Consider the following 27,499-nt stretch of genomic DNA (forward strand, 5'->3'; position numbering starts at 1 on the left):
TCCCAGCTTGGCTAAGCTGGTCAAGCTGGTTTTAGCTGGTCATCTCCCAGCCCGACCAGCTAAGACCAGGCTGGAAATGGCTGGAAACCAGCCTGGAAGTGGCCAAAACCCCTCTAAAACCAGCCTGGTTGACCAGCTAAAACCAGCCAACCAGCCTAGGCTGGTTTAAGCTGGATTTTTCAGCAGGGTTATGATCGTGCTTTACTTCCTGATGTGACGATAGCAATTTTTGGCTGGTCAAATTTTCTGGAGACTCTCAACTGAAATGTTTAGTGTCAGATGATTATAGCTAAAAAAAAAAAGTTATCCTTTGTTTCTGGAAGAAAAACATTAGTCCTGTTTTTTTCTGACTGGCTTCACCTCCATTTTACATTTGGAAAGAATTAAATATACCTCTTCTGGGAACTCTGCAAAATTTGATGAAACGTGGGATCCGGTCTTTTCTTTCAAAAACACTATAAGGACTAAGGCTGCATCCGAAACTGTCTACTACTCAGTGGTAGGTACGGCATTTAAATTTAAACGAACTACTATGCCATTAGAAAAGTACGTTCTATACAGTGTGAATGTGAAAAGTATGAATGGAATTCGGACGTACTACATCCGCCATTTTGACATAGTCACGTGACATACCTGCGTAATTTACGTCGATTTGCTCCCATTCATGAATTCGCTCGCAGGGCATCATGGGATAGCGCAGCATGCATGGGATGCGCACTCCAGAATCTCGCCGGAAGTAGTAAGTCATCCGGGTACTTCTCGCATACTGTTTTTCGAATTCTATGAATTCTGACATACTACTCGGCTCACATACTGATTTTAGCGTACTATATAGTATGGAAATGTGCGGTTTCGGACGCAGCTTAATAGTGTTGTTTAATTTGGAAGATGTGCAAGTTTTTTTCACTCTCTCTTTACATCCATTGCTGTGTCTTTTTGTAGATTGTATACTGTATGTCACCGTGTTCATGTTTCATGCTTTATTTTACATTTTGCACAGATTATTGTTTCATGATGGGTTTGTCTGTCTGTTTTTTAATTTTGCATTAATTTTGCAATTTTGCAAGTCCGCAAAAACTAAAATAAAAAAATAATAAAAAAATATCCGTAAAGCAGCAGTTTTCTGTATTTTGTGATTTTTGTTTTTTATTTTTTTCTCATTTTATTAATGTTTTTGAATTGGATTATGGGACGTTGAACTTTGTTTTATTAACTTAAACCATTGAAAACTTTGAAAAAAGTGACTTTCATTTACATTTTTAATACTTTCAAGTGATATTGTCTGGGTTGGTGTTGTATATTCAATTTATCTTTATTTCTAAAGCGCTTTTACAATGTAGATTGTGTCGAAGCAGCTTAATCTAAAAGATTATAGTAAATTGAAACAGTGTCAATGCAGTTTTCAGAGTTTAAGCTCAGTTTAGTTCTGTTTAATTTTCACTGCTGAGAGTCCAAACACTGATGAGCAAATCCATTGATGCGCAGCTCCACAGTTCCCAAACCAAGTAAGCCAGTGGCGCTGGTAGCAAGGAGCAAACTACACCAATTGAGAAAAGTGATTACGATACAAAAACCTTGTAATAAACTGCCAGAACATTGTCTGTTATATTACAGATTTAATTCTCTCTTTATCTGGTTTTGTATACATTATTGCAAACTTCAAATTTGTCAATAAAAGTCCCTTTGTTAAACTGTAGAGTTTAATTTCAACATTAAAATTCAACAGAGCAGAGATCAACATCCCATAATGCAATTCACAACAGTAAATAAACATAAAACACTTGTGAATCACAAAAAACATAAAAAATACAGATTTTTTTTAAACAGTGTATACAGGATAACAATTAAATAATTTAGTTTATTATTTAATTTTTTATTATTAATACACATCACAGCACTATCTACAAAAATCAATGCACATGTATTATAATAGTTACTAATACAATATATAAAATATGCACTTTCCTTAACACATTTATATGCATTTTTAACTAAAATCTTTGAGCAACTAAAAAAAGTACACTACCCACAGTGAACCCCCTAATTAGTCAGCAGTCTACCCATCAAGTACAGGCCCCTTTGAGCAGAAGTAGAAACACAAACCTGTTATTACATAACCTGCAACACCTCTTCATACGTTTGAATGCTATACTTTGACTTTATCCAAATGGGTTAAACACATAATAGGCATTTAATTATTTTATGTGGCACTGCACTTGGCATGATACAGACAGCTGGATAACTGCACCATCTGAACTTTATCCCTTGGAGCCAAGTGGAACCCATGGCACATGAACAATCTGACAAACGCATAGATGTACTTTAAAGAGTCTGTTTGAATATCTAAGCCATTTATAAGTCTAGATGTAGTATTTTATTAGGTTCACATGCATTTAAATGCATTCCAGATGATCTGACACTAGTTGCAACACATCAAAACATGCGATGAGAGTAGGACGGCAATCATGTCATGAGATCATAAGACATTATCTACTTACAGTGCTGTATAAAATGTCATTTTCACCGGCTTCTGACAATTCGCTGAGATTTTTGTCCCATTGTAAAAACGGCTCCCCGCTATCCATTATTTCCATCGTCACGGAGGCGCAGCGTCGCTTCAACGACCCCAGAAACGGCTGTTTATCAGCGTATCCGTCAAATTACTCGCCAGATCGCGATTCAGAAAGACTAATTTACAGTCAGCTAAAAGTTGATCATAAGTTGAGCGTCTGTCGCCAATGTTCACGGAACTTTCCTCTCAGCTTCCTTGAGAAATGTCGCCCCTTCACAGACGAGCAGGAATTTGGGGGCGGGGAAATGATGAGAATCACGAAATCTGTTTACAAAAGACTGTTTGTGTGCTGTTGTATTTTCAATAAACGTTTTAGATGTTTCCAAACAACTTATATCACTGGGGCATTTGAATAGGGTTATATTTACCCACGCTGTTTGCAAACACCGCGCACATATTTGCTTCGAAAACATTAAACTTCGCAATCTGACCCGCCCTTGGAATTCGTGTGGCAGCCAATCAGGAGAGCCTTTAGGTTTAAAGCTCACGTTAATAAACAAAGACGGACAACGCGGCTGACCAATAAGAGATGGCTATTTTGTGATTGACGGGGAATTCCACCAATCAATATCGACCCCGCATAATCTCTTAACAAACCGTACGAAGCCAAGAGTGCCAAACTGTGCACCGCCGCCCTCAGCTCATGTTTTCTGTCAGTTTGTTCTCATTGTGATTTAATTCCTTAAGAAGAGTAAACGTAAGCTATCCGAAATAGTTTAAACACTCAAAAAACGCAGCTTCTTGTCAGTAACACGAGTATTATTAACTTATTTGCCCAAACAAATGCAAATTAACGTTACTGAGTAAACAGGAGAAATGAAACTAACAATACTCTCAGTTTCAAACACCAAACTGCCTGAAAAAGCTGCTGAAACTTCAAGATGTTCTGCAAGTGTTGTATATTTGAAGTCACAAACTTTGGAGATGGTGTGAGTATTAATAACAAACCCTTTACTGACAAAACTGCTACATTTACTCATGAACATAAGCATGGTAGCACAACAAACTGGACGTGGCTCTATGCGTATATATTTAATGTTTTAGAAGTAAAAAAAAGGATTATATATATAGTTTCTTCTACAAAAACAGTCCAATTAACTTAAAGGGGCCTCAAAGGTGTTCACATGTCAAAAAGTGCATCTTCTGGCGCCCTCTGTATGAAATAAGAGAGCATGACACAATCATAACAAAAAAAATTACTGTTATTTTATGCATGACAGCTAATGGCAGACACAAATATACTCAGAGTTTAATGTAGATAAGCAGAGTTACACTATACAAAATATTGTCCTTTGACTCTATATGTCCAGAAAGGCATCTTCACTACTGGTCCCGCAGGTTTTCACTTAGAAACACAATATTATCTGGGGAAGGAGAAAGATATTATTATTAAATACATCATAATTAGTCAATTTAAGCAAAAATGATGCATGATGATGCAATCTTCAGAGTCTGACCTGCGATAATAGTTGTTGCCTGTCGTCTGACATTGTTTTTATCAACATACTCTCCATAATCGAGCTTTCCTTCCACAAAAATCCTAGACCTGTAAATGTAAGATTCTAGATTTAAAGCAGTATTTTTTAAAACCCTATTAAATGACTTTAAAAGCAAATAAAGAACACACCCTTTCTTTACATACTGATACGCCACGTCTCTGAGGCCTGGTTTGAATACAGAAATTCTGTGCCATGTTGTTTTCTGAGTGACGTCTCCTGCAGAGAAAAAGCATTTATTATTAATAGTACAAAGCATTTGAACAATGAAGGCAATATCTGACATCTGTATTTTAAAGCTGGTAAAACAACTTAAAAATTATGTTGTATTATTCCTTACTGTGGCATATATAGAAAGGAAGAATCCAGAAGTAAAAACCCTCCAGTCATTATTTATACACACAATGCTCAACATAATTGAATACACCCCATTTTGGAAATGAATATTATTATCCATTTCTCAGTGAATATATGTCATATATTTGGTGCATTTGAGCGAAACAGATTTATTAAACAGATATTTTTATTTAAATAATATTTTAGTCAGCAAAGATCTTTAGAAATAGAAAGATAATACATTTAAATTCATGTGAAATATTGGAGAAAAAAATTACAAACTACAAAATTTCAACAAAATTGTATACAGTTTTTGTTTTTCTTGAATTTTGCCCTTTTAAATGACTAAATTTAATATTTTTCTCTAACATTTAAATTTGATTGTACTCATTTTGGACTGTTATCATAAGTTATTTAGTTAGATAAGCACCAGATTTGGATTTAGTATTGACTAATCTAATATATATGCACAAATATAATAATGTAAAGCTTCCTATAGAACATATTAATCTAAATGAGAGATTTGTGAGGGGTGTACTCATATAAGTTGAGCACTGTAACTATATAAATATATATAGTTACAGTGCGAGACTTTTTGTCTCGTTTTACGCTTGAGCAACTAAATGAATGCCAAAGTCTATTAAACTGGATGTGTTTTAATGACGTTACAACATCGATGCTGTTTAAGGAACCGTATAAAATGGAGGAAAAAAGAAAATCACAATAACAGGTCACCGGAAGTCTATCAGTATGGGAACAACACTAGCTCGGCATACACCCTATTGAATTAAAAAACAAACACTTGCAGTATATCTTTACAAAAAAGACAGATTGATCCCTAAGCATTCACCTGCGCCAACTGGCTCTCCCTCCCCGGACCGCCACATTTCGTTTGTAGCCATAGAAAAGATGGTGACGGGGTTTCTGCCCTCCACCTGCCTCATGACGGGGTCTTGCCCGACTCGCCCAAGAATCTGCACCTTGTTAATAGCTTTAAAAAAATAATAACAATAAAAGCCATAAAAAATTATATACTTCTATATCCAGAAAGAGAACCAAAGAAATAATGCATTTCAATTTTCATGCTTGAGTAAAACACTATGCTGCCCTTTAGTGTAATTAAAGAGCTAAAGGCTAAGGAATTTTTCAAATGGCCCAGATGGAAAAGATTTTTATTTGCCCAATCAATAATAATAATAATAATAATAATACATTAATAATAAAAATTTTAATATTTGAGATTTTATTTATTAGCTAATTTTTATTATTTAGCTATATTTTTATGATTAATATTGTGTAAAAACAAGCAAGCTCTACTTCTATCCATACACTTTTCCAAGATAACTTTCTGTTAAATAAAAAAGAACCAATGTTTTAAAAGTTTTAAAAACTATAATAAACTAAATCTATGCACAACATTCTGTCCAGGTCAGGATCCTCAGCAATAAATACATGAAGAACGTTTAAAGAAATGTTATTGTAAGGAAAATAATTAAACTATTATGATAAATAGAGTTAAAAATGACCTCTTTTTAAATAAAAATTGTAAAGTTTTGATGAGATGATTGTTGGTGATTGTATGGGGTTTTGTCCAGATTTTGTAGCAATACATGAACAAAGTAAAATTAAGACATGTTAACAAAGATTTAAGACCTACAACACAATATTTCAGTAAATTTAAGACTTTTTAAGTCCTTAAATTTGGATTTTGATACATTTAAGACATTTTAAGAACCCAAAGAAACCCTGGAGTAAACAACGAGTTGATTACAATGTAGTTAAACAGCTCTCAATAGTGTAAAACAACAGGTCAAACTACTGGAAGAAAAAGCAATGTGTGTGTGGTGTCTGATAAATCCTCACATTTCTCCAAGGTCAGACTTGCGTCTGTGGTCCTCTGTCGGACAAACTGTTTCAGTATCTGTCAGGACAGAATAAAACAGTCATTTAATAATCAGAATCAAACAGCTCATCATAACACAATACAACAAACCTGAACATAATACTTTTTTGTATACTTCTTGTATCGTTACCTGTGCTGAGGCGTTTCTCAACATCTTCTCTGCTGCGTCGATGGTGCTATAATGTTTACCGATATGTCATCCAGACTGATAAAGAGAAAATAACATAATTAAAACAAATGAATGATGTAATGCCAAACTTTTACAGAAACACTGCGATTAGGCATAGTAATATAACTGACAAGTGTAGAAATATAATACAGGAAACAACTGTTTGACATCATCAATAGACAATAAAAGGAAAGCACTAAAAATACGTATATGCTCAAAAAGATTGTCAACATGCATCAAAAAAGATTTAAAATGTACATTTTATGTTAGCTTTTATTTAATTTTTAAATCCATTATTATTAAACGAGAGATAAATTCTGCAAGAAGACGTGTACATATTTGTGAATTGCATACAGTTAAAATCAGAACTTTTGTCTTAATCTTATAAAGACTGCGATGTCATGATTTAGTTGGAGGTTCTGTATCTACTTTCGGCAAATCCAATGAAGAGACACATGTTAATCTACCGCCATGCACTTAAGTTACATTAATACGGGTCACGTATTTGAGATATTCGGAATAGCGAGTGTACGCCGATTTTATACGGAGGATTGACTTAGCACTTTATATCAAATAGAAATGTAAATGTAAACTTTTGACTTACAAATCCAGTAGATCTTGAGAAGGCTGCAATAACCCCACGCTGTTTCCGGTGCGTCTTCGTAAACATTCCCCAGGAGCAAAAGAAACATATAACGTCAGTTCCGGTTCAACATAGTCATAAACAGCGATTCTTTTTGTTTATAAAACCTTTTTGGTAAAGTGATGTTGTATTACTTTTTAGCCTTAATAATATCCTTAATATTACTAAACTTAAATATTAAACTTAAAATTAAAATATTAAACCTCGTTACAGACCCAAACTAAACATTATAAATGTACAAATCTAACAATAATGCTGATGGTGATCTAGAGCAGTGGTTCCCAAAGTGGGGGTCGGGACCCCCCAAGGGATCGCGGGGCAATGAAGGGGGGGTCGCCTGGTGATTTCCAAAAATCGATTTATTTTTATTAAACCATAAGAATTAACATATTTTATCCATAACTATACTGAAAATAAAAATAGTCGTTTATAGTTACTATATACTATATAGTTACTATAGTAGCTTATAGTTACTAGTTCTATTGGATTGCGACCCCTGGGGTAATTACATTATATTAAAGGCAGCAATAGCGTCAGTACATTTTGATTTTATAACATCAGGTTATACTTTCTGGCACATTTAAAGCACTGACACAAATTTAATTGGTGTGTCTGCGTCATTGCATGCAAGGTTTCTGTATTTATAACCACCTCAGAGGATATTGGGGGTCGCGAGTCACTGGCATTGTTATTTTGGGGGTCGCGGGCTGAAAAGTATGGGAACCCCTGATCTAGAGCAAGTGAAATAAAGACAAACATTTTGTAAATGTATGCTGATTATGGAAATTATTTAAAGCAGTTCATAATAATGTATGTATTATGTATAATACACGATCGCCTCATAGCAAGAAAGTTGCTGGCTGAGTCAGTTGGCATTTCTGTGTGGAGTTTGTATGTTCTCATTGTGTTGGCATCGGTTTCCCTCACAAGTCCAAAGACATGCAGTATAGGTGAATTAGGCAAGCTAAATTTTCCGTAGTGTATGTGTGTGGATGAGTGTGTATAGATGCTTCCCAGTGATGGATTGCAGCTGGAATTAAGGGCCTCTGCTGTGTAAAACATATGCTGAATAAGTTGGCGGTTCATTCCGCTGTGGCGACTCCAGTCTAGACTCAGGACTAAAATGAAAAGAAAATGAATGAAGGAATAATACAAAATTATCAACAACACATGTAATATTAATAATTTTTAATAATCAATAAAGTTAATAAAGATGTTTATTTATTTATTTATTTTAATTAGTATGGTATTAGTAAGTGTTTTAATAAAAATTTATTACTTTATTTAAATTTTAGACCATTTTTATTTCCTTTTAGTATAATAAACAAATAGTTATTTCATTTTTTAGTTCAAAAATTAGTCTAGTTTGAGATAATATAATATAATATATATATATATATATGTATATATATATATATATATATATATATATATATATATATATATATATATATATATATATATATGCATGTCAAGGAAAACACTAAACAACATGGGATAAATATCACTTAATATTATCATTTTGTATTATAATTTCCAGCGGAATTAAAATGGTAAATGCAAAAAATAATTTAAAATGTAGAAACATATTGCTATTACTGTAAAAAAAATACAAAATAAAATACAACAATCAGTAATTAACATGCTTAATAAAAACATTTCAGAGAGACACAGATGATAATGTCAAATATTGTTTTTATTTTTGAGGCCTTGAGGTACACCGAGTTCCTGAAAACAGTACAGTCTTATAGAGAGAGAGAGAGAGCATCCAAACATAATACCAGACCAGAATAAAGAAGTGCATTTATACAGTAAAGTGTAATTTATATGAATATTCATAATACTGTGATCAATCTAATACATTAGAGTGCTAATGTGTTAACTGAGAAGTGCAATATGTTCATTTTATTATCACACACAATAACAAATAGTTCCATACATGGCGCTCTGCGATGACTTCCCATTAATTCTTATACACATAATAAAGTAAATACAATCCTGAGAGTAGACAAAGGCGATATGCTAAACAGAGTGTAGTCCTGCAGTCTCTGTTCAACACACAGTAAGACACCATACAAGAGTTTAATTCAGTCATAAAGTGCAGCATAGACATCCAAAGGCATATTTGCACATCAGAAATTTAGCAGAGATGCCGGAGAGTCAGCTCAGGGTCTCTCTAGGACCACACTGAGGAGTTGAGAAAGAAGCCGCTGGGCAGGTTGACTGATGGGATAGTGATCGGGAAGTTTGTCCTCCAGATCTGCAGTCTTCACATAGTACCTGTGGAAAAAAAACAGAGTAATTAAGAAAACATGACAGTCCCGATGCGACCCTAGATTAACATCTTTCCCTACCCCCATGGTGCGAATTAGACATTGACAATCGGGGTAGGTCATTTTTTTTGGTAATGTTATGTTGTGTAATACAGATCAAATGTATTTATCTATATTATTTATGAAGCATATTTAAGCTTTCAGTGTTTTGTGGGATATTTTGTATATTGTGACCTTCAGTATCCTCTGATTAGCTATTACAGACGTCAAACTATGCAGCTAATTTGACTTTACTTTTAGGCTATATGTAGAAACAAACACCTATTTTACAAGAAAAGTTTGAACGCGATTATGCATTCACAAGGGTATAAAGTCCATTGGGGGGGGGGGGGGGGGTAAATTTATGTCCTCTATTATTTTAATTAGTAACATTAGTATTTAAGATGCAGATCAGAGCAAACTATTTCTCACTATTTAGAAGGATGACCCCCATACATATTCTTTTGACTTCTTTCAGAGGAGATTAAGCATTAATTAGGCGGGTCAATCCCCCCCAAAGACCCCTGTAATTCGCACCCTGTCTACCCCTAAACCAAACAATAAATGTAAATTATTCCCAAAATCGGAGGGGAATAATAGTTGGATAGCACTCATGTAGAAGTGCATAAACCTAACCGTAAGCCTAAACCTAAACGCATCCCTTAATTCTGATTATCTGATTGGAATGTTGTTTTAGGATCAACATAGATGTTAATCCAGGATCATGTCCGACTTGGTGAAATCAGGTTAGGGAAAGTGCTGCCTTACGGGATATTTACACAACAACAATTAAAAAACAGGACAAAAAAAAACATTTCTGAACAATTCCAACGGGATATATGCATAGTAGTGTTTTTCAGCCACCAATAAACTTCTGGTGAACGCTTAATGTGGCTATTTCAAGTTATATTTAACAGCATCAACAAATAAAACTTAAAAAAAAAATAAGTTAAATAGACTTAAGCATTCATTTAGTTGTTCAAGCGTAAAACGAGAAGAAAGACCACATAAACACTAGCGTTGTGTCACAACTTTCAGCAATCTAATCCTTGGGGATCGCTGGAAAACTATACACACACCACACATTAAAGAACTGCAACTCCCAGCATGCACCTTGCACACACCGGTTCCTGCTTTCCGCTGATTGCAAACACAAACACCTGAAGCTATTTATGAACTAATTCAAGGACTTCATAAACAGCACACACACACATCTGGGCTGAGTCTTCTGTTATGTGAAGGATGCTGACAACGGAGTTGAGGATTCAAATGCAGGTTTATTACAAGAATAGACAGGCGGGCAACGGTCAACAGGGTCAAACAGATACATGCAGAGAATCCAGAGTCGTGGTCGAAGAACGAGCGAATGATCAGTAAACAGATAAACAAGACTCAGCCCAGATGTATGCGTGTGTGCTGTTTATACAGTCTTTAAAACAGTCCATGAATAGCTTCAGCTGTGTGTGTTTGCAATCAGTGGAAAGCAGGAACAGTTGTGTGCGAGGTGCATGCAGGGAGTTGCAGTTCTTTAATGTGGTGTGTGAGTGTAGATCTCCACATTGTTATTTGTGATAAAAGGAATGAGTTTTTCCTTTAATTGTTTAAAGATTTCATATTATGTCCCCAAAATATACCATTTAAATGTCTCTTTTTGTGTTGAAGTAAAAACACCTTGTTTTGGGGTGTGTTTCTTTAAATGCAAATGAGCTGAAGCACTCCACCCCTTTTCCAGAAGAGGGCGGGGTCTTTACAGCTCTTGCATCAGTTACTCCATCCACAACATAATGTGTTAAAAAAGGTGGAATGAAAATAAAAAATAAAACAGAATATTTTCACGTTTCAGGATTTAATTGCCTAACTATCATTTGAAACTAGGCTTTAAGATCTGAAAATGGCAATGTTTTGCTTAATGAAGCTCATGAAGGACCTGAACTCCTCCTTGAATCCTGTCCTGATGTATTTGCTCAAACAGGGGCTGTGCTGCAGACAGGCTAATAAAACACAGCATCGCTGGTACAGAAGAACCGCCTGAGAGGGGCTGATGGGAAACTGCGGGCCTGAGAGAACCAGAACCGTCTGTTGGGCCTGATATCCAACAAATGGGAGCTGAGATGGAGATAAACACATTAGCTAAAGGTATGTTCATACATTCGTTCTGGTATGTTCATTTTGTGGACTTATGCAAATATTAATGAAAATGAATAGGTTTATACTCACTAAGAATGGATGTGGTTTAAGCAATCTAAACACCCAGCCAATGGTAAGGAAATGTCCCAGAGCAGGTGTGCGACTTGCCTTTGAATGGTAAAAGAAATTAGTAAAAGTGATCAGTGTTAAATTTGCATATGCATGGTATATATAGACAAATGACTAATAGTTCACTCAAAAAAAAAAATGAATCATTGCATTTGCTAAAATGTTTTAAGGTAAGTGGTTGCAAATAATTTATATGGGCTGAATTTAAAGAAACACATTAAGCTGAACATTACTGAATTTAATGTGTTTGTTTAAATTCAGCCTATATAAATTGTTTGCAAGCACTTACCTTTAAAATTTTGCTAATGCAATGAGATATTGCTTTCAGTGTGTGGAATAATTATTAAAGTTTTTGTAAAAATGTCATAAGCTTTTATGGGATGGAAAACACAGTAAACTTGTGAAATATTATGAGAATCTAAAATAACTGTTCTCTGTTTTAATTAGTTTTTAAGGTGTTGTTTATTATGTGTTTCAAAATTGAGTTTTCAGAATAATTACTCTGTCACAGGAAACAATCCTTAAAATAAAATATGGGTCATTCAACTGTAAATAAATGAATGTTTAATAAAATTCAGAGCTAAAGTTTTCATGACCTAATATATTGCTAGCAATATTGTTATAGAGCATGGTTTTGTAGCTGGGTTGTTGCATAAAAATATGATATTTTTTCATCTATCTATCATTTCATCCATCTATCCATCTATCCATTCATTCATCCATCCATCAATCCATCCATCCATCTAGCTATTGTTCCATCCATCCATCCATCCATCCATCCATCCATCCATCCATCCATCCAACCATCCATCCATCCAACCATCCATCCATTTATTTATTTATTTATTTATTTATTTATTTATTTATTTATTTATTTATCTACATATTTATTTATTTATTTTTCATTCATTCATTCGTTCGTTCGTTCGTTCGTTCGTTCGTTCATTCGTTCAAAAATTTAATAAAAATAAACAAATAAATAATAATAATAATAAAAGTTATAATAATAATAATAATAATATTTATAATAGTAATAATACTAGTAATAATAATAGTAATAATATTAGTAATAATAATAATAATAATAATAATTTTCACATCATGTTAGAAATATTTCTTGGAAGTGAAACTGAATATTCATTCATTCATTTTCTTGTCGGCTTATTCCCTTTATTAATCCGCCACAGCGGAATGAACCGCCAACTTATCCAGCAAGTTTTTATGCAGCGGATGCCCTTCCAGCCGCAACCCATCTCTGGGAAAGAAACTGAATATTATAAAATCTAATCACATTGAAAACAGTTGTTGTAAAAGAAAATAAAAAAAGCTTATGGGGCATTTTTAAAGCATTAAACATGTATTTATTATTATCATTGACTGGCAGTTTACCATCTTATTGTACTTACCTCCTGACATAGCACAACCACCTCAAACAGCAGAGCAGATGCTGCATCCAGATAGTCCGCCTGCAGACTCTGCAGCTGCCAAACACAAAGACTTTTCATTACCTCAATTTACATTTGATTATCCTAAATTAATTGATCATAGGCCAGAATAATAAAATAAGACCAGAATAAGATTTTTTTTTCTGTTCCTCACACTGGGTAATGTATGACATTTGAATGTTAAAACACAATATTTAATTACATTTTATTCCATAATGGACTACCTTATTAATTGATGATTTGGTGTCGTTAGTAGTGTCTGGCAGCTGAAGATCTGGATCACACACTAAAGCGAGCAGCATGTTTGCTGTAGTGTCCCCTCTGCATCATAAACAGCCACATCTCATTAAAATAAGCCTTCGATAATAAGATCACACCGGTGTACTATCAAAGGCAGAATCACTCACTTTTTGGCCGTCAACATGCTGAGCCTCTTTGGTTCGATCTCCGTTTCCCTGAACATCAGGCTTAATATCTGAACCACTACAGTGCAAAGCCTGCAGGACACAGAGACATTGTCTTTATCTTCATACTGTTGCAGAAGCTGCATTAATTATTGCACAAATAAACAGAAACAGCATGAATTACACAAAAACTACAGATATCATTATTACTATTTTCAAATGGGTTGAAACCCAGCTTTTATTTTGTCTTGTACCGATGACGTTATGAAAATATTATACAGTGCTTCCCACACATAGACTTTTTCTTGGGCGCCCAGGAATAATATTAAAGGCTGCCCAAGTATATTTGGTGACATTTCTTTTTTTTTGCCATAATACAAGATATAAGTACACATTGAAATGCAGTACAACACTTTACATGCATTTTTTTACAACAGTTACCCTGCTACATTCACAAACAAAACAAAATAAAATTATATATATATATATATATATATATATATATATTTTATTTTATATTTTAATTATATTTTAATTTTATTCTATAATTTTATATATATATATATATATATATATATATATATATATATATATATATATATATATATATATATATATATATATATATATATATGGGTAATATCACACGAGTAGCAGTGTGCTATGGCTGCATATCAGCACTGGTGGGAGGCGTGCTTTAGCACCCCACCAGTGCTGATATACAGCCATAGCACACTGCTACGAGTGTGATATTGCGTTTATACAACAATTCGACAGCATAATCTTGCTACATAAAAAAGAAAATCAAATACAGAGAGTCTAAAACCCTTTTGTATTAGGGACTACTTTCTTCCGCCATTCATTCAATCTGCAGCTGACTTCAGAAAAGCAGAAGCCGTTACTAGTTCACCAACGTCACTTTAGAGCTAGTGTTTGAATGACTCTGTCTAAAGAGATGACAAAACTGCTGATTTTGCCTACACTTTAAGATTATAAGGCTGACCGTGATATGAAATGCCATCCGTCTACAGAGATATCCTCTCACAGTGCTACAGTCTACAGCAGGGGTGTCAAACTCAATTCCTGGAGGGCCGAAGCCCTGCACAGTTTAGTTCCAACATACACTTACCTGTAGGTTTTAAACAAGCCTGAAGGACTCAATTAGTTTGATCAGGTGTGTTTAATTAGGGTTGGAACTAAACTGTGCAGAGCTGCGGCCCTTTTGGAACTGAGTTTGACACCTGTGGTCTGCAGTATTTCTCTGTTGCAATCGGGATTTCACAATAATTAGCCACGAAAATAACAACGAATCCACTAACGTTACCAGACTGCTGTTGTGTTTGCAATAAGGAAAAACGCTACACACGTGTGGACTTTGCTTATTTCAATCTGCCTACACAACACACATTCCTGATATGCGAGCAAGTCGATATAAATACAGCACCACAACATACAAAAAGAGAGATCATCTAACCTGCCAACATGTCTCTTAAAACCCGGGAGACCGTATACAAGTAGTATACTCTGCTCTGAATGATGTTAAAATAAAAGTGTAGCTTGAATGTTTTAACGCTCTGGCAATATTATTAAAGACTGTATTAAGGACCAGAACATTGGAAAACAATCTCATTATAGTGTTGTACAACTTGTAAAAATGTATTAACATGTTTAGCTTGTTATGATACTGACTGGCATGCCACTGCAGAACACTAGAAATACATGTGCATGTCGGCTTACAGAAGTCTGTCAGCTGTGTGAACGCCTCCCTGCTCCCCCTGAGAGCTCTCAGACAGAGTTTTCACCAGGAAAGGATAAAGGTCAGGAGACTGGAGAGCAAAAAAAAAAAAAACATTTTAAAGGATGTACTGTTTTTTAATTTCCTTCAATATGCTGACATCAATCTAAGCAGCAGCTCTTTTCTTAATGTCTGAAATAGTTGGCTGGTTCAAGAAACTGGTATCTGTAACCTCTCTGTTCTGATTGGTATCATAACCTAGTGTTCTCTGATTGGTCAGATGGCACAGTCTGCTCTGATTAATCAAATAACCCAGTCTGCTCTAATTAATAAGATGGCTGAGTGTGTTGTGATTGGTCAGATGACTCTGCTGTTCTCTGAATAGTCAGATGATACAGTCTGCTTTGATTGGTCAAATGACCACATCTGCTCTGATTGGTCAGATGCCACAATATATTGTGATTGGTTAATTTACTCTACTTCTCTGTGCTCTGATTGGTAAGATAACCTAGTCTGCTCTGATTGGCCAAATAACCTAGTTGCCTCTGGTTGGTCAGATGGCACAGTCCGCTCTGATTAGTCAAATAACCCAGTCTGCTCTAATTGATCAGATGGCTGGGTGTGTCGTGATTGGTCGGTTGATTCTGCTGTGCTCTGATTGGTTAGATGGTGCGGTCAGCTCTGATAGGTCAGATGGCAAAATATGTTGTGATTGGTCATTTTACTCTACTTTGCTCTTATTGGTTAGATGGCCCAGTCTGCTCTGATTGGTCAGTTGGCAAATATGTTGTGATTGGTCATTTTACTCTACTTTGCTCTTATTGGTCAGATGGCCCAGTCTGCTCTGATTGGTCAGTTGGTAAAATATGTTGTGATTGGTCATTTTACTCTACTTTGCTCTTATTGGTCAGATGGCCCAGTCTGCTCTGATTGGTCAGATGGCAAAATATGTTGTGATTGGTCATTTTACTCTACTTTGCTCTTATTGGTTAGATGGCCCAGTCTGCTCTGATTGGTCAGTTGGCAAATATGTTGTGATTGGTCATTTTACTCTACTTTGCTCTTATTGGTCAGATGGCCCAGTCTGCTCTGATTGGTCAGTTGGTAAAATATGTTGTGATTGGTCATTTTACTCTACTTTGCTCTTATTGGTCAGATGGCCCAGTCTGCTCTGATTGGTCAGATGGCAAAATATGTTGTGATTGGTCATTTTACTCTACTTTGCTCTTATTGGTCAGATGGCCCAGTCTGCTCTGATTGGTCAGGTTGCCATGTCAGTTGTGATTGGTCAAATTGGTCAATGAGCACACAGCAGTCTCTCACCCTCCAGAAGAGTTTTTTGATGGTGGGGTTTCGGTATGTGGCCGTGCGCAGCTCCTGCAGCAGTAAATACAGACTCTCCAGACTGATGTTCTCCTGTAGTAGCTCTCCGCTCAACTGACTGAACAACTGACACGTCCGTTCCCAGCTGTAAACACATCAGCACACACACACACACTCTCATCCTGGGCATTAAACATTGATGAACATGAGCGGTTTGATTGGAAAGATACCTGATCTTATGATTTATCGGTTTCTTAGGGGAAGAGGAGGACAGGCCACATTTCTTCATGTACACTGGGTCCAGCATCAAAGTTGATCTCTAGAAAGGAGAAAACATGACATTTCAGAAAGGGAACAATTGGAAAAAAAGCAGTTTGTGTCCATAAAACATTTACTTTTATTCTTATATGCAAAAATGCTTTGTTTTTTTGACCTGTAAACCTTTCAGAATCAGCTTTTATAGGTATCCTTAGCATTTTACTTTTGAAATGTATTATAATATGAGAATAGTGTATTAAATGAATAACAAAAAAGAGAGAATATTATATAATCTTTCATTATTATTTTATTAATTAAAAACAATTATTGGTAAAACCCCAGGAAATATAACATGTATTATAATATATTATATTTTATGTACAGTATATAGTAATAATGAAATATATTATTCATATTAATTAAAATAATTATTTAAAAAGTGAATAATATTTAATCTTTATCATCATCATCATCATCATTATTATTATTATTATTATTATTATTATTATTATTATTATTAATTTTTTTAATACTTTTATTATACTGTTATTAGTAGTAGTAACTAATGTAAAATGTCAGATGGTAAAACCCCAGGAAAATATAGTATGTATTATAATAAATTTAATTTTATATACAGCATATAGTAATACTAAAATATATTATTTATATTAATTAAAATACTTTTTTTTTTAAAAGTGTGAATATTATATAATCTTTCATTATTATGATTATGATTATTATTATTATTATACATTTTTTAAATATTTATTTTACCATTATTAGTAGTAGTAACTATTGTAAGATGTCAGATGGTAAAGCCCCAGGAAAATACAGTATGCATTATAATATATTATGTTACAAAAGTCTGAAAAATATATAATCTTTCATTCATTCATTCATTCATTCATTCATTCATTCATTCATTCATTCATTCATTCATTCATTCTTCTTCTTATTTTTATTATTATTATTATTTTGTTTATTATGCTATAATTAGTATGTTAATATTGTGAGATGTCAGATGGTAAAACCCCAGGAAAATTATGATTACGTCAAATATGAATTATGAAAATTATTTATAGACATTGTCTATAAATATATACATAATGTTATTAATATAAAAATAAATGTACAAAAATGGTAATAAATAAATAAAATGTAATTTGATATATAGGGAATTATCTCTAATGTCTCGCCTCGTAAGTTACAACCAGCATCAAATGCAATTATTTTCTGTATAAACTGATGGCCATACACAATTAGCTTGCATTTTGACTATTAAACACACAGCTATGGCTACGACGAACACACACGCACAGTCACAGACGCACTATGAAATAGCTTTACTTTCATTCTTATTAATAATAATATTCAACAGTAATAGTAATAATAATAAGAAAAAAATAACACTAATAATTAAATAATATATATTAATTAAATATAATACTTATATAAAATAATCTAAATAAACAGTAACAAAGTTTCAAAATATCAATGCACTGCCTGCCCTGTAAACTTTTAGATTCGCAACTTACAATCTGCATCAAATGTAATTTAAACGCAATTATTTTCTACATAAACAGATCACCGTACACAATTAAACTGCATGCTGACTTATTAAGACACAATTATGGCTGTGATAAACAGACGCACTATGATGTAGCTGCTCCAGGAGCTCTGGAGGTGAAGGAATATTCGTGAGGATGGAGAAACGGCGTAAAGGTGCAGCTCTTCCTCTTTCTCCTCGCCCTTCTGCTTGTCTGTTGTTGTTGCTCTCCTTATGGCTCTGCTCAGGACTGAACCCCTGTGACTGAACGCTTCAGGGCTTTTCCTCCATCTGTGCTCATTATTGCTGATGTTTGGTAGAGGAGAAGCAGGGGAGGAATTAAACAGACGCGGCACTACTGGGTTTGGACAGGAGGCCGAACGTCTTTTAGGAATCACACTTTCCTCTTCTTCCTCTTCTTCTTCCTCCAGAGCGCCGTCACTATAATAGACAATTAAATTAGGTCAACTTTTTTTTAGAGAACATTATAAAAAGGGATGTAGCAAAATTGAAAACAATGTGTTGAAATAGGATGATATATAGAAATGATAGAGAAAAAGGCAAAGTCATAATATATTGATATAATTTTTCATTTTCTCAAAAATCATAATAAAAAGTCTGTTTAAAAACTGCAAAACGAAAAAAATACTACTACTACAACGAATACTGTTACTATTTTTATTGTTATATTATTATTTTTAAAATGCATATTACAGAATGGTAACACCTCGATTTTTGGTACTAAAACCATAATTAAAGTCTACTAGAAATTAAATCAAATTGTTAATATTAAAATATGCAGATGATTAAGATTTTGTCTTTAAAATCATCCTAAATTATTCATTCATTCATTTTCTTGTCGGCTTTATTAATCCAGGGTCGCCACAGCGGAACGAACCGCCAACTTATCCAGCAAGTTTTTACGCAGCGGATGCCCTTCCAGCCACAACCCATCTCTGGGAAAATCCTAAATTATCAGTTTTTTATTATTATTAAACTGTACAAACAGTGGTTAATAGGCATTCAAATGCATTATTAATTATTATATTTATTGTTTATTATATTATATTTGTGGAGTTTGCGTTTTCTCCCCATGTTGGTGTGGGTTTCCTCCGGGTGCTCCAGTTTCCCCGACAGTCCAAAGACATGAGCTATAGGTGAATTGGGTAGGCTAAATTGTATGTAGTGTATAAGTGTTCATGTCAGAGTGTATGGCTGTTTTTTAGTACTGGGTTGCAGCTGGAAGGGCATCCGCTCTGTAAAACATATGCTGGATAAGTTGGTGGTTCATTCCACTGTGGCGACCCCTGATTAATAAAGGGACTAAGCCGAAAAGAAAATTAATGAATTAAATATTTGAAAAAATATTAATATAAAATGATAATAATTAAGTAACTATTGGAACATCAATATTAAACTAAAATAATAATATTGTATATAATATATATAATATATATACATGATTTAAATATATTTATTATTATTATTAACAAAGCATACAAGCTGAAAAAAACATATACTGACATATATCAAATCAACTACCATGAATTAGATATACTTAAGTATCTTAATGCAAAGATGATGTTATTTCTGGTCATTTTTTTATTATTGGGGAAATTTGTTTTGCTATAAAGAAAAATAAAAACAATAAAATAAGAGCTATGTTCCTCGAAAATACTGTCTCTACCCCTCCTGCTATCTCACACTGGAACAGTCTTTTTATCAATTAAACTGGGAAAATATATGGCCCACAAAGCAAGTGAAACTCTTCCTCACTTATTTTGGTCAAGCAACCATGTGTTCCAATTTTGGCAAGATGTTAATTTATTTATCTCAAATAATAGTTCACAAAACATTTCTGTTACTCCAAAAATATATTTTTATTTTGTTTTTATACAAATTTTAACATCTGCTTTATAATAAACCTTATTCTTTTTTATGCAGATTCTACTTTCATAAATGTACATTTCCAAAATACAAGCCAGTATTTATATTTAAAGATTTGAACTTCCACACAAGAGTTTACCAAACATGTAACATATCTTTCGTCTGAACAAAATAAACAGTTTTGCATTCAATATATATATATATATATATATATATATATATATATATATATATATATATATATAAAATTTGCAACAGAATATAATCATAATAAAGTGGTCCAAGATTAATCTATTTTATAATCAAAACAGGACAGGTGTCTTCAAAGAGCTTCCCTGGACTGTATAATTTGATAGAGCCTTTGATAAAGCACAAAAGCCACTTTAACAGAATATATCCTGCAGGAGGCGCTGAGCAAAGAGGTTCAGTTTAGATGCCAACCATCATCATCATTACATTTTAGTTTCCTCTAAAAGCACACGGGATAAAGCGCAAATCTTTCCATGCCTCAACATTCTCATTATTTTGCCTAGTGGAAAATGCCCTCAAACTGTTTTTAGGTGCCCTGACCTACTTTTCACTGTTGCTCTGATGTCTGAAACTTTCACAGAGCACTCTAGCAATTCAATAAAGCCCACAAATCAGGACGATACAGGTAAAAACACTGAGATGTTAAGCATTTTTCTAAATATTTTAATAAATTATGTTCATTCTAATAAAAAGAAAACATCCAAAATAGACTTTTAAGTGTTTCTTTTATAGCACTTCATCAATCAGTGTCAGTAGATTTCAATTAAAATACATTACAAAGAGTTGTAGCATACATTTTAAACTTACAGTACTTTAAATGAGCAGATCTTAAGGACACCAAATTGCAGTTTTAATGTATAGTAATTAGGTTCTTACATTTCACATGCTATTTTATTATACTATTATACTATATTTTATAGTAGGACTTCATCCAATGCTCAGATTTTAATATATTCAAATTATATACTCATATCGAATGCCTTATTTGAATATAAAAATATTAATATTTTTTTACAGTATAACTTTATTCACTGCTCATATAAAATATATGCAAATTATATGCTCATATTGAATGCACCATTTGCATATTCAAAAAAAAAAACAGCAATGTTTTTTACAGTATGGCTTCATCCAATGCTTAAACTTTAATATATGCAAATTATATGCTCATATTAAATGCGTCATTTGCATATTCAAAAAATAAGACAGTTATTTTTTTACAGTATGACTTCATCCAATGCTCCAATTTTAATATATGCAAATTATGTTCTCATATTGAATGCCTCATTTGCATATTCAAACACCACATTTTAGAAAAAAATAACTATTAAAACCAATTAACTGGAAAGTATGTTAAGATGGTTAGAAAACTTAAGTTGACTCAACTTAACAATTTAAGACAGCAATACTGTTTTTATAATATATGCAAATTATATGCTCATATTGAATGCACCATTTGCATATTCAAAAAAAAAACAGCAATGTTTTTTACAGTATGGCTTCATCCAATGCTCAGACTTTAATATATGCAAATGATATGCTCATATTGAATGCATCATTTGCATACTTTAAAAATTAAGATAGCAATTTTTTTTTACAGTATGGTTTTATCCGATGCTCAGATTTGAATAGATGCAAATTATATGCTCATATTGAATGCATCATTTGCATATTCAAAAATAAGACAGTTGTATTTTTTACAGTATGGTTTTATCCGATGCTCAGATTTAAAACATGCAAATTATATGCTCATATTGAATGCCACATTTGCATATTCAAAAGTAAGACGTTATATATATATATATATATATATATATATATATATATATATATATATATATATATATATATATATATATATATACATTTTTTACAGTATGACTTCATCCAATGCTCCAATATTAATATATATGCTCATATTGAATGCCTCATTTGCATATTCAAACATAACATTTTAGAAAAGAATTCCTATTATAACCAATTAACTGGGGAGACTAGAAAAGTTAAGCTGATTCAACTAAAAAATTAAGGCAACAATATTTTTAACAGTATGACTTTGTATTGTTTATGACCAATTGACTAGAAGTAAGATGATAACTAACTATGTCAAATTTTCGTCCGTCTTTAGCTGTGGTCTCATACATTAAACATCAGTAAAGCTCCCTTTAAATAACAGCTAAACCTCGTCTCTTGTGATTTAGCAAGCGTCTCCTGCCTGAAGCTCACAAATATGTGTTAAACATGAACTAATGGCGTCCCTTGGGCAACACGTTCAAACTGCTCTCAGATCAGCGCCGACTGGCATCTCCAACCATAAACGTGCGTCATTATGATCGTCAGGCTCACAGGTTTTGCTGATGTTTTAATTGGGCATTTATTTGTCAGGGTTCTGTGTCTCCTCTTGTGTTCAGGCAACAGTGTGAATGACGCCAGCTAAACACTAAGAAATATACTAAGCTTCAAAAGCATGTTTTGGGGTGTTACACACATTGGCAGGCAAGTTTATTTATTTGGCACATTTTATGGTAATTAACTAGTAACTAATAGGTTTTAACAGTTAAAGTTATTATATATAATCATTGTTGGCCTGCAGTTATATAGCACATAGGTGATGTCTATGTGTGCGTGTTTGATGAAGTGTATTAAGTGTATGTGTTGTGCTCCATTTTATTTTAGCTTTACATTAAATGATTAAATATTGGACAACAGCACTAATATATCCCAAATGAAAGGCAATAAATTACACTGTAAAAACTGTTAGTTTATGTAATTTTACCATTTTATTCTGAAATACAGTTAACAATTGTAAAAACCCAGGAGATTAATTGACCTGTTTCATGTTATTTTACACTGCATATGTAAATTTACAGTATTTTCCTGTTATTTTACAATCTGAACAGTATCTTCAGGTGTAAACATCTAACCTAAAATAATAAGCAACATTATAAACATGTAACTCACATGCATAAGCTTTCACAATTGAAGTGAAAACGAGGAAAAAGAGAAGCCATAAAAAGAAACAGTAAACTCTGCTGCCGCTGGCCTCCGATTTACAAGATCCGTCTTTTCTTTTTCTGCGTTCATAAAACATGCATATGTAACACATGATCTCCCTGCTCTCACCATTTCCTCTTTGGAGGCTCACATTGCAGGGGTTCAGAGAGAAACGTACTCTGCAAACTCCATATATATGCTTGTGTATATATATAAATATACAGCTGAAGTCGTATATTTGTTCCACAATTTTTGTTCAGCAGAGAGAAGATTTTTTTCAATGCATTTCTAACCACAATAGTTTTAATAACTCATTTAATAACTGATTTCTTTTATCGTTGCCATGATGATAGTACATATACATATACATACATATATATAATTGCACTAGATATTTTTCAGGATACTAGTATTCAGCTTAAAGTGACATTTTAAGGCTTAACTAAGCAAGTTGGAGTAATTAAATAAGTCAATGTATAATGATGGTTTGTTCTGTAGACAATCAGAAAAAAAAATAGCTTAAAGGGGCTAATAATATTGACCTTAAAATGAGTCTTAAAAAATTAAGAACTGCATTTATTCTAGCTGAAATAAAACAAATAAGACTTTCTCCAGAAGAAAAAAATATTATCAGACATACTGTGAAAATTTCCTTGCTCTGTTAAACATCATTTGGGAAATATTTGAAAAAGAAATTAATTTACAGGAGGGCGAATATTTTTGACTTCAACGTTGACTTTTTTTAATCAAGAAAAATGTTAACATATATAAGGAAACCTCAATCAGGATATCCAAATAATCTTAAAATATCCCTGCTATGACTCCACAGCCATTTAAAGTAATTTTTAGTATATGAAATGAAAGAATGTGTTGTGTTTAATATCTGTCTGCTGTGTTTGTGAGTCTCTAAGCCAACGATTCCCCTCTGCTCCTGGTGTTCCCCAGCAGGAGACAAACACCAGAGCAAAACCCACACCAACATCAACCTAACAATACACAAAAATACAAAACAAATGCCAAAACTCTAGCTAAAAATGATTTAAAAATCACAAAAACTTGCTGTAAAACAGGTATAACTAAATTATATATATATTAATTATAACAACAAATTAACTAAAGCTTTACAATAGGGAAAAAACTACACAAAAAAAGATATATACAAGTACCAAAAATGCCCAAATACATCTGAAACTTATATGAATATAAACTTAAAATAAAAACAAAAAGAAAACAAAAAATACATAAATAAAAAATAAACTATGAAGACTATTTAAATGACTAAATGTGAATATATGCATTAGGTATACAAATTATAACAACAAGCTGACTAAAACCTTACAATTACAAGGGGGGAAACTACACACACATACATACAGTAACTAAATAAAAAACATACACAAAACTAAAAATGCACAGTTACTACAACTTACAAACTTGAATGAAAACAGAGAATATAGGAAAAGAGAACATATTAAAATATGCTAATAAAACTGTATCCGCTTGTTAAGTGTGGCGTCACGCAAAGCGGCTTCCGGGTCCAAGCGCTCTATGCAACTGAATGGGGAGACTCATGAAATGGGAATAATAAACGTTTACAAAGCGATTTGATGCTTTCAAAAATCACCATCGCAATATATACATGTCCATGCCTAATATCCGATGGCCAGAAAGTGATTATTTTTTAATAAATTGTTAAATTTTTGGGATTTGATATGCAGCAAGCCCAGAGATTGTTGTGTACACTATGACTTTATATAAAATTAACTTTAATGTGTGATAGGAATAAAATGTGATCATAAATAAATGATTTCTCCACTCAAATGAATGGCGGCGTGGACCCGGAAACAGTATTACATACGTCACAAACACGTCACCACTTAACAAGCGGATAGTCAGTGCAATAGCCTAGTGGTTAGCGCGCCGTTAAATGGTGCAGTAGCACCTCAGGGCATCCCGAGTTCAAATCCCGGCTCGAGGCCATTTCCCGACCCTACCCGCTCTCTCTCTCCCACTTCGTTTCCTGTCTAAAATACTGTCCTATCCTCTCAATAAAGGCAAAAATCCCAAAAATAAATCTTTAAAAAAAACTGTATAGATTTATTTAAAAAAAAAACACAAATGACTAGAGTATAAATAATTAGAGTAAAACCTAAACAAAAATTCAAACAACAACAAAAAAAAGAAAATTCTAAAAATAGATAAAAAAAAACATATTAAAAAATGTAGATGTTCTCCAAAATGTATTCTCTAAAAGACTGAAAACATATCTGTTTAGCTGTGCCTTTAGTGAATGTACATCCCACAAATTACACTATTATCTCTTTCATTTCATTTTTCTCTCATTATATCCTGTTTTAACAAATTTTAATTTGTTTTTAATCGCTGCTTTTATTTTCTTATACTTGTCTCTTTTCATCCTTTTTATGTAAAGCACTTTGAATTGCCACTGTGTATGAAATGTGCTATATGAATAAACTTGCCTTGCTTTGTCTTAAAATAAAACAGTGTTATGCAACTGGACACATGAAAAATCTAATTGATGTCAATTGTAAGCAAAAACAACAATAACGACAGATAGAGCTCCAGTAAAGGCCTCAGTGTACTTTAAACGAAATCCAAAAAAACTGAAATGAAGTAACACACAAAGCAGTAGATCTGTACATTTAGCATCCCGCCGCGTCCCACTGCTTTATTTAATGCGTTCACTAAAGCTGGAGTTGCCAAGCAAACTATCTGTTTAAAGTGAGTCTGCTGGTTGTGCATTGTAAAGCGTGAGGCAGTAAAAATCTGCGCACTGGAGATAAAACTCTCATGAAAGACTCTTTGTGCAGCTGTTTACTCTACCTCAATGATGAAGGAGAGATTCTCCAGCTGGAGGATTCAGATGCTGACAGGAGAAGCGCATTCACTCCTAAGGAAGCACAACACAACACATTTCTGCATTACTTTAGTCATATGGTGCTTCAGTCTAGCCTGAATTTTAAGACTATCAATGTAGTGTTCAACTTTAGTCTAAACCTTTCAATTTGTTCAACATATATGGGACAAAAAAATGACGTAACTGTCCTGGGATTAATATATTAAAAATAGAAATATTACAAATGTAATATATTGAAATAAATTAAATCACAAACATGTTACATTTATATGAAATAAATATGTGTATTAAATGATAATTAAAACTTTCACATTCACAATATTCATTTTTAGCATTATGTTATTTAAGGTTTGCCAGTTACCTTTTTTTAAGTAGACTGTAAAAAGTGTTTTAGTTGACTTCACTTTAAAAAAAGTGGTTAAATCCATTGACTTAAAATTATTAAGTAAAATAACTATGTGTATAATAAAACAAATTAAGTTAGGTCAACTTAAAAATTCCAAGTTACAGTGGGTTTACTTACTTTCTTAGTAAAAATAAACTAAGTAACTAACTGCTTTTTATGGTGTGTTATCTATTAAACATGTAATGTTTAGGTTCAATGATAGTTAAATAGATAAATGAAATAGTTTCTTTATTTATTGTTTAATAATTAGTGTGGTCAAATGATTAGTCACGATTAATCACATTGTATATATATATATATATATATATATATATATATATATATATATATATATATATATATATATATATATTGTTGTAGTGTTTAAAAGTTAACAGAAAAGAGGACTTTTATTAACCTTACGGCTATGTTACGTTACGTGCATTAGCCAATCCCATTGCTGTTTTGTCATCACGCGGGAGTTAGTTAACTGTTGTATGTGATGTTAGTTCAGTAGTATGCTCGCAGGTTCCAGTGTGGATGGTTAATAAACCGCTCTGCACTTGGCAAGACCATTGCCTGCTGCTGTGAAGGTGTTATTCAAGTAAACGTTTGGAATGGATTTTGGTTGTTGTGTGCCCTTTTTCACGCCTCCACAGACACTTATTACACCGATAGTGTTGGGTTAAAAGCACAACAATATATATACATATATATATATATATATATATATATATATATATATATATATATATATATATATATATATATATATATATATATATATATATATATATATATATATAGTTATGCATATATTTAAATACACACACACACACACACACACACATATATATATATATATATATATATATACTCTCACACAGTAAACACAAATATAATTTGTAATTATGAACTTTTAATTTG

The 27,499-nt window shown here is 33.0% G+C and overlaps 3 protein-coding genes across 4 annotated transcripts in view; all 3 read right to left on the bottom strand.

The window, feature by feature from the left end:
• The window catches only part of creb3l2 (cAMP responsive element binding protein 3-like 2), a 40,648-nt gene extending 37,831 nt beyond the window's left edge, over positions 1-2,817 (bottom strand). The window contains 1 exon segment of the mRNA NM_001080651.3: positions 2,499-2,817. Coding sequence (NP_001074120.1) covers positions 2,499-2,594 — 96 coding nt within the window. The 5' untranslated portion in view covers positions 2,595-2,817.
• A 685-nt stretch (positions 2,818-3,502) lies between these two features.
• ssbp1 (single-stranded DNA binding protein 1) lies at positions 3,503-7,125 on the bottom strand. Its single transcript, NM_001017806.1, is given in 7 exon segments — positions 3,503-3,936; positions 4,030-4,118; positions 4,200-4,287; positions 5,255-5,395; positions 6,268-6,325; positions 6,438-6,512; positions 7,081-7,125. Coding segments are annotated over 6 exon segments (441 nt in total). The 5' UTR covers positions 6,462-6,512; positions 7,081-7,125; the 3' UTR covers positions 3,503-3,895.
• A 1,672-nt stretch (positions 7,126-8,797) lies between these two features.
• The window catches only part of si:ch211-258f14.2, a 22,913-nt gene continuing 4,211 nt past the window's right edge, over positions 8,798-27,499 (bottom strand). The window contains exons 3-13 of one of the 2 annotated variants that reach the window (XR_015942175.1): positions 26,154-26,220; positions 18,506-18,839; positions 16,825-16,913; positions 16,595-16,739; positions 15,274-15,362; positions 13,540-13,629; positions 13,357-13,453; positions 13,094-13,168; positions 11,649-11,726; positions 10,954-11,537; positions 8,798-10,544 (exon numbers count right to left, since the gene is read on the bottom strand). Coding sequence is in view for 1 of the 2 variants with exons in the window: in XM_087247907.2 (XP_087104033.2) it covers positions 9,285-9,399; positions 11,359-11,537; positions 11,649-11,726; positions 13,094-13,168; positions 13,357-13,453; positions 13,540-13,629; positions 15,274-15,362; positions 16,595-16,739; positions 16,825-16,913; positions 18,506-18,839; positions 26,154-26,220 (1,358 nt within the window). In the remaining variant the exon portion in view is untranslated. The remainder of the gene's footprint in view (positions 10,545-10,953; positions 11,538-11,648; positions 11,727-13,093; positions 13,169-13,356; positions 13,454-13,539; positions 13,630-15,273; positions 15,363-16,594; positions 16,740-16,824; positions 16,914-18,505; positions 18,840-26,153; positions 26,221-27,499) is intronic. The other variant, XM_087247907.2, reaches the window with a different exon arrangement.

Source organism: Danio rerio, chromosome 4, assembly GCF_052040795.2.
Source record: "Danio rerio strain M-AB ecotype USA chromosome 4, GRCz13ab, whole genome shotgun sequence".
Lineage (NCBI taxonomy): Eukaryota > Metazoa > Chordata > Actinopteri > Cypriniformes > Danionidae > Danio > Danio rerio.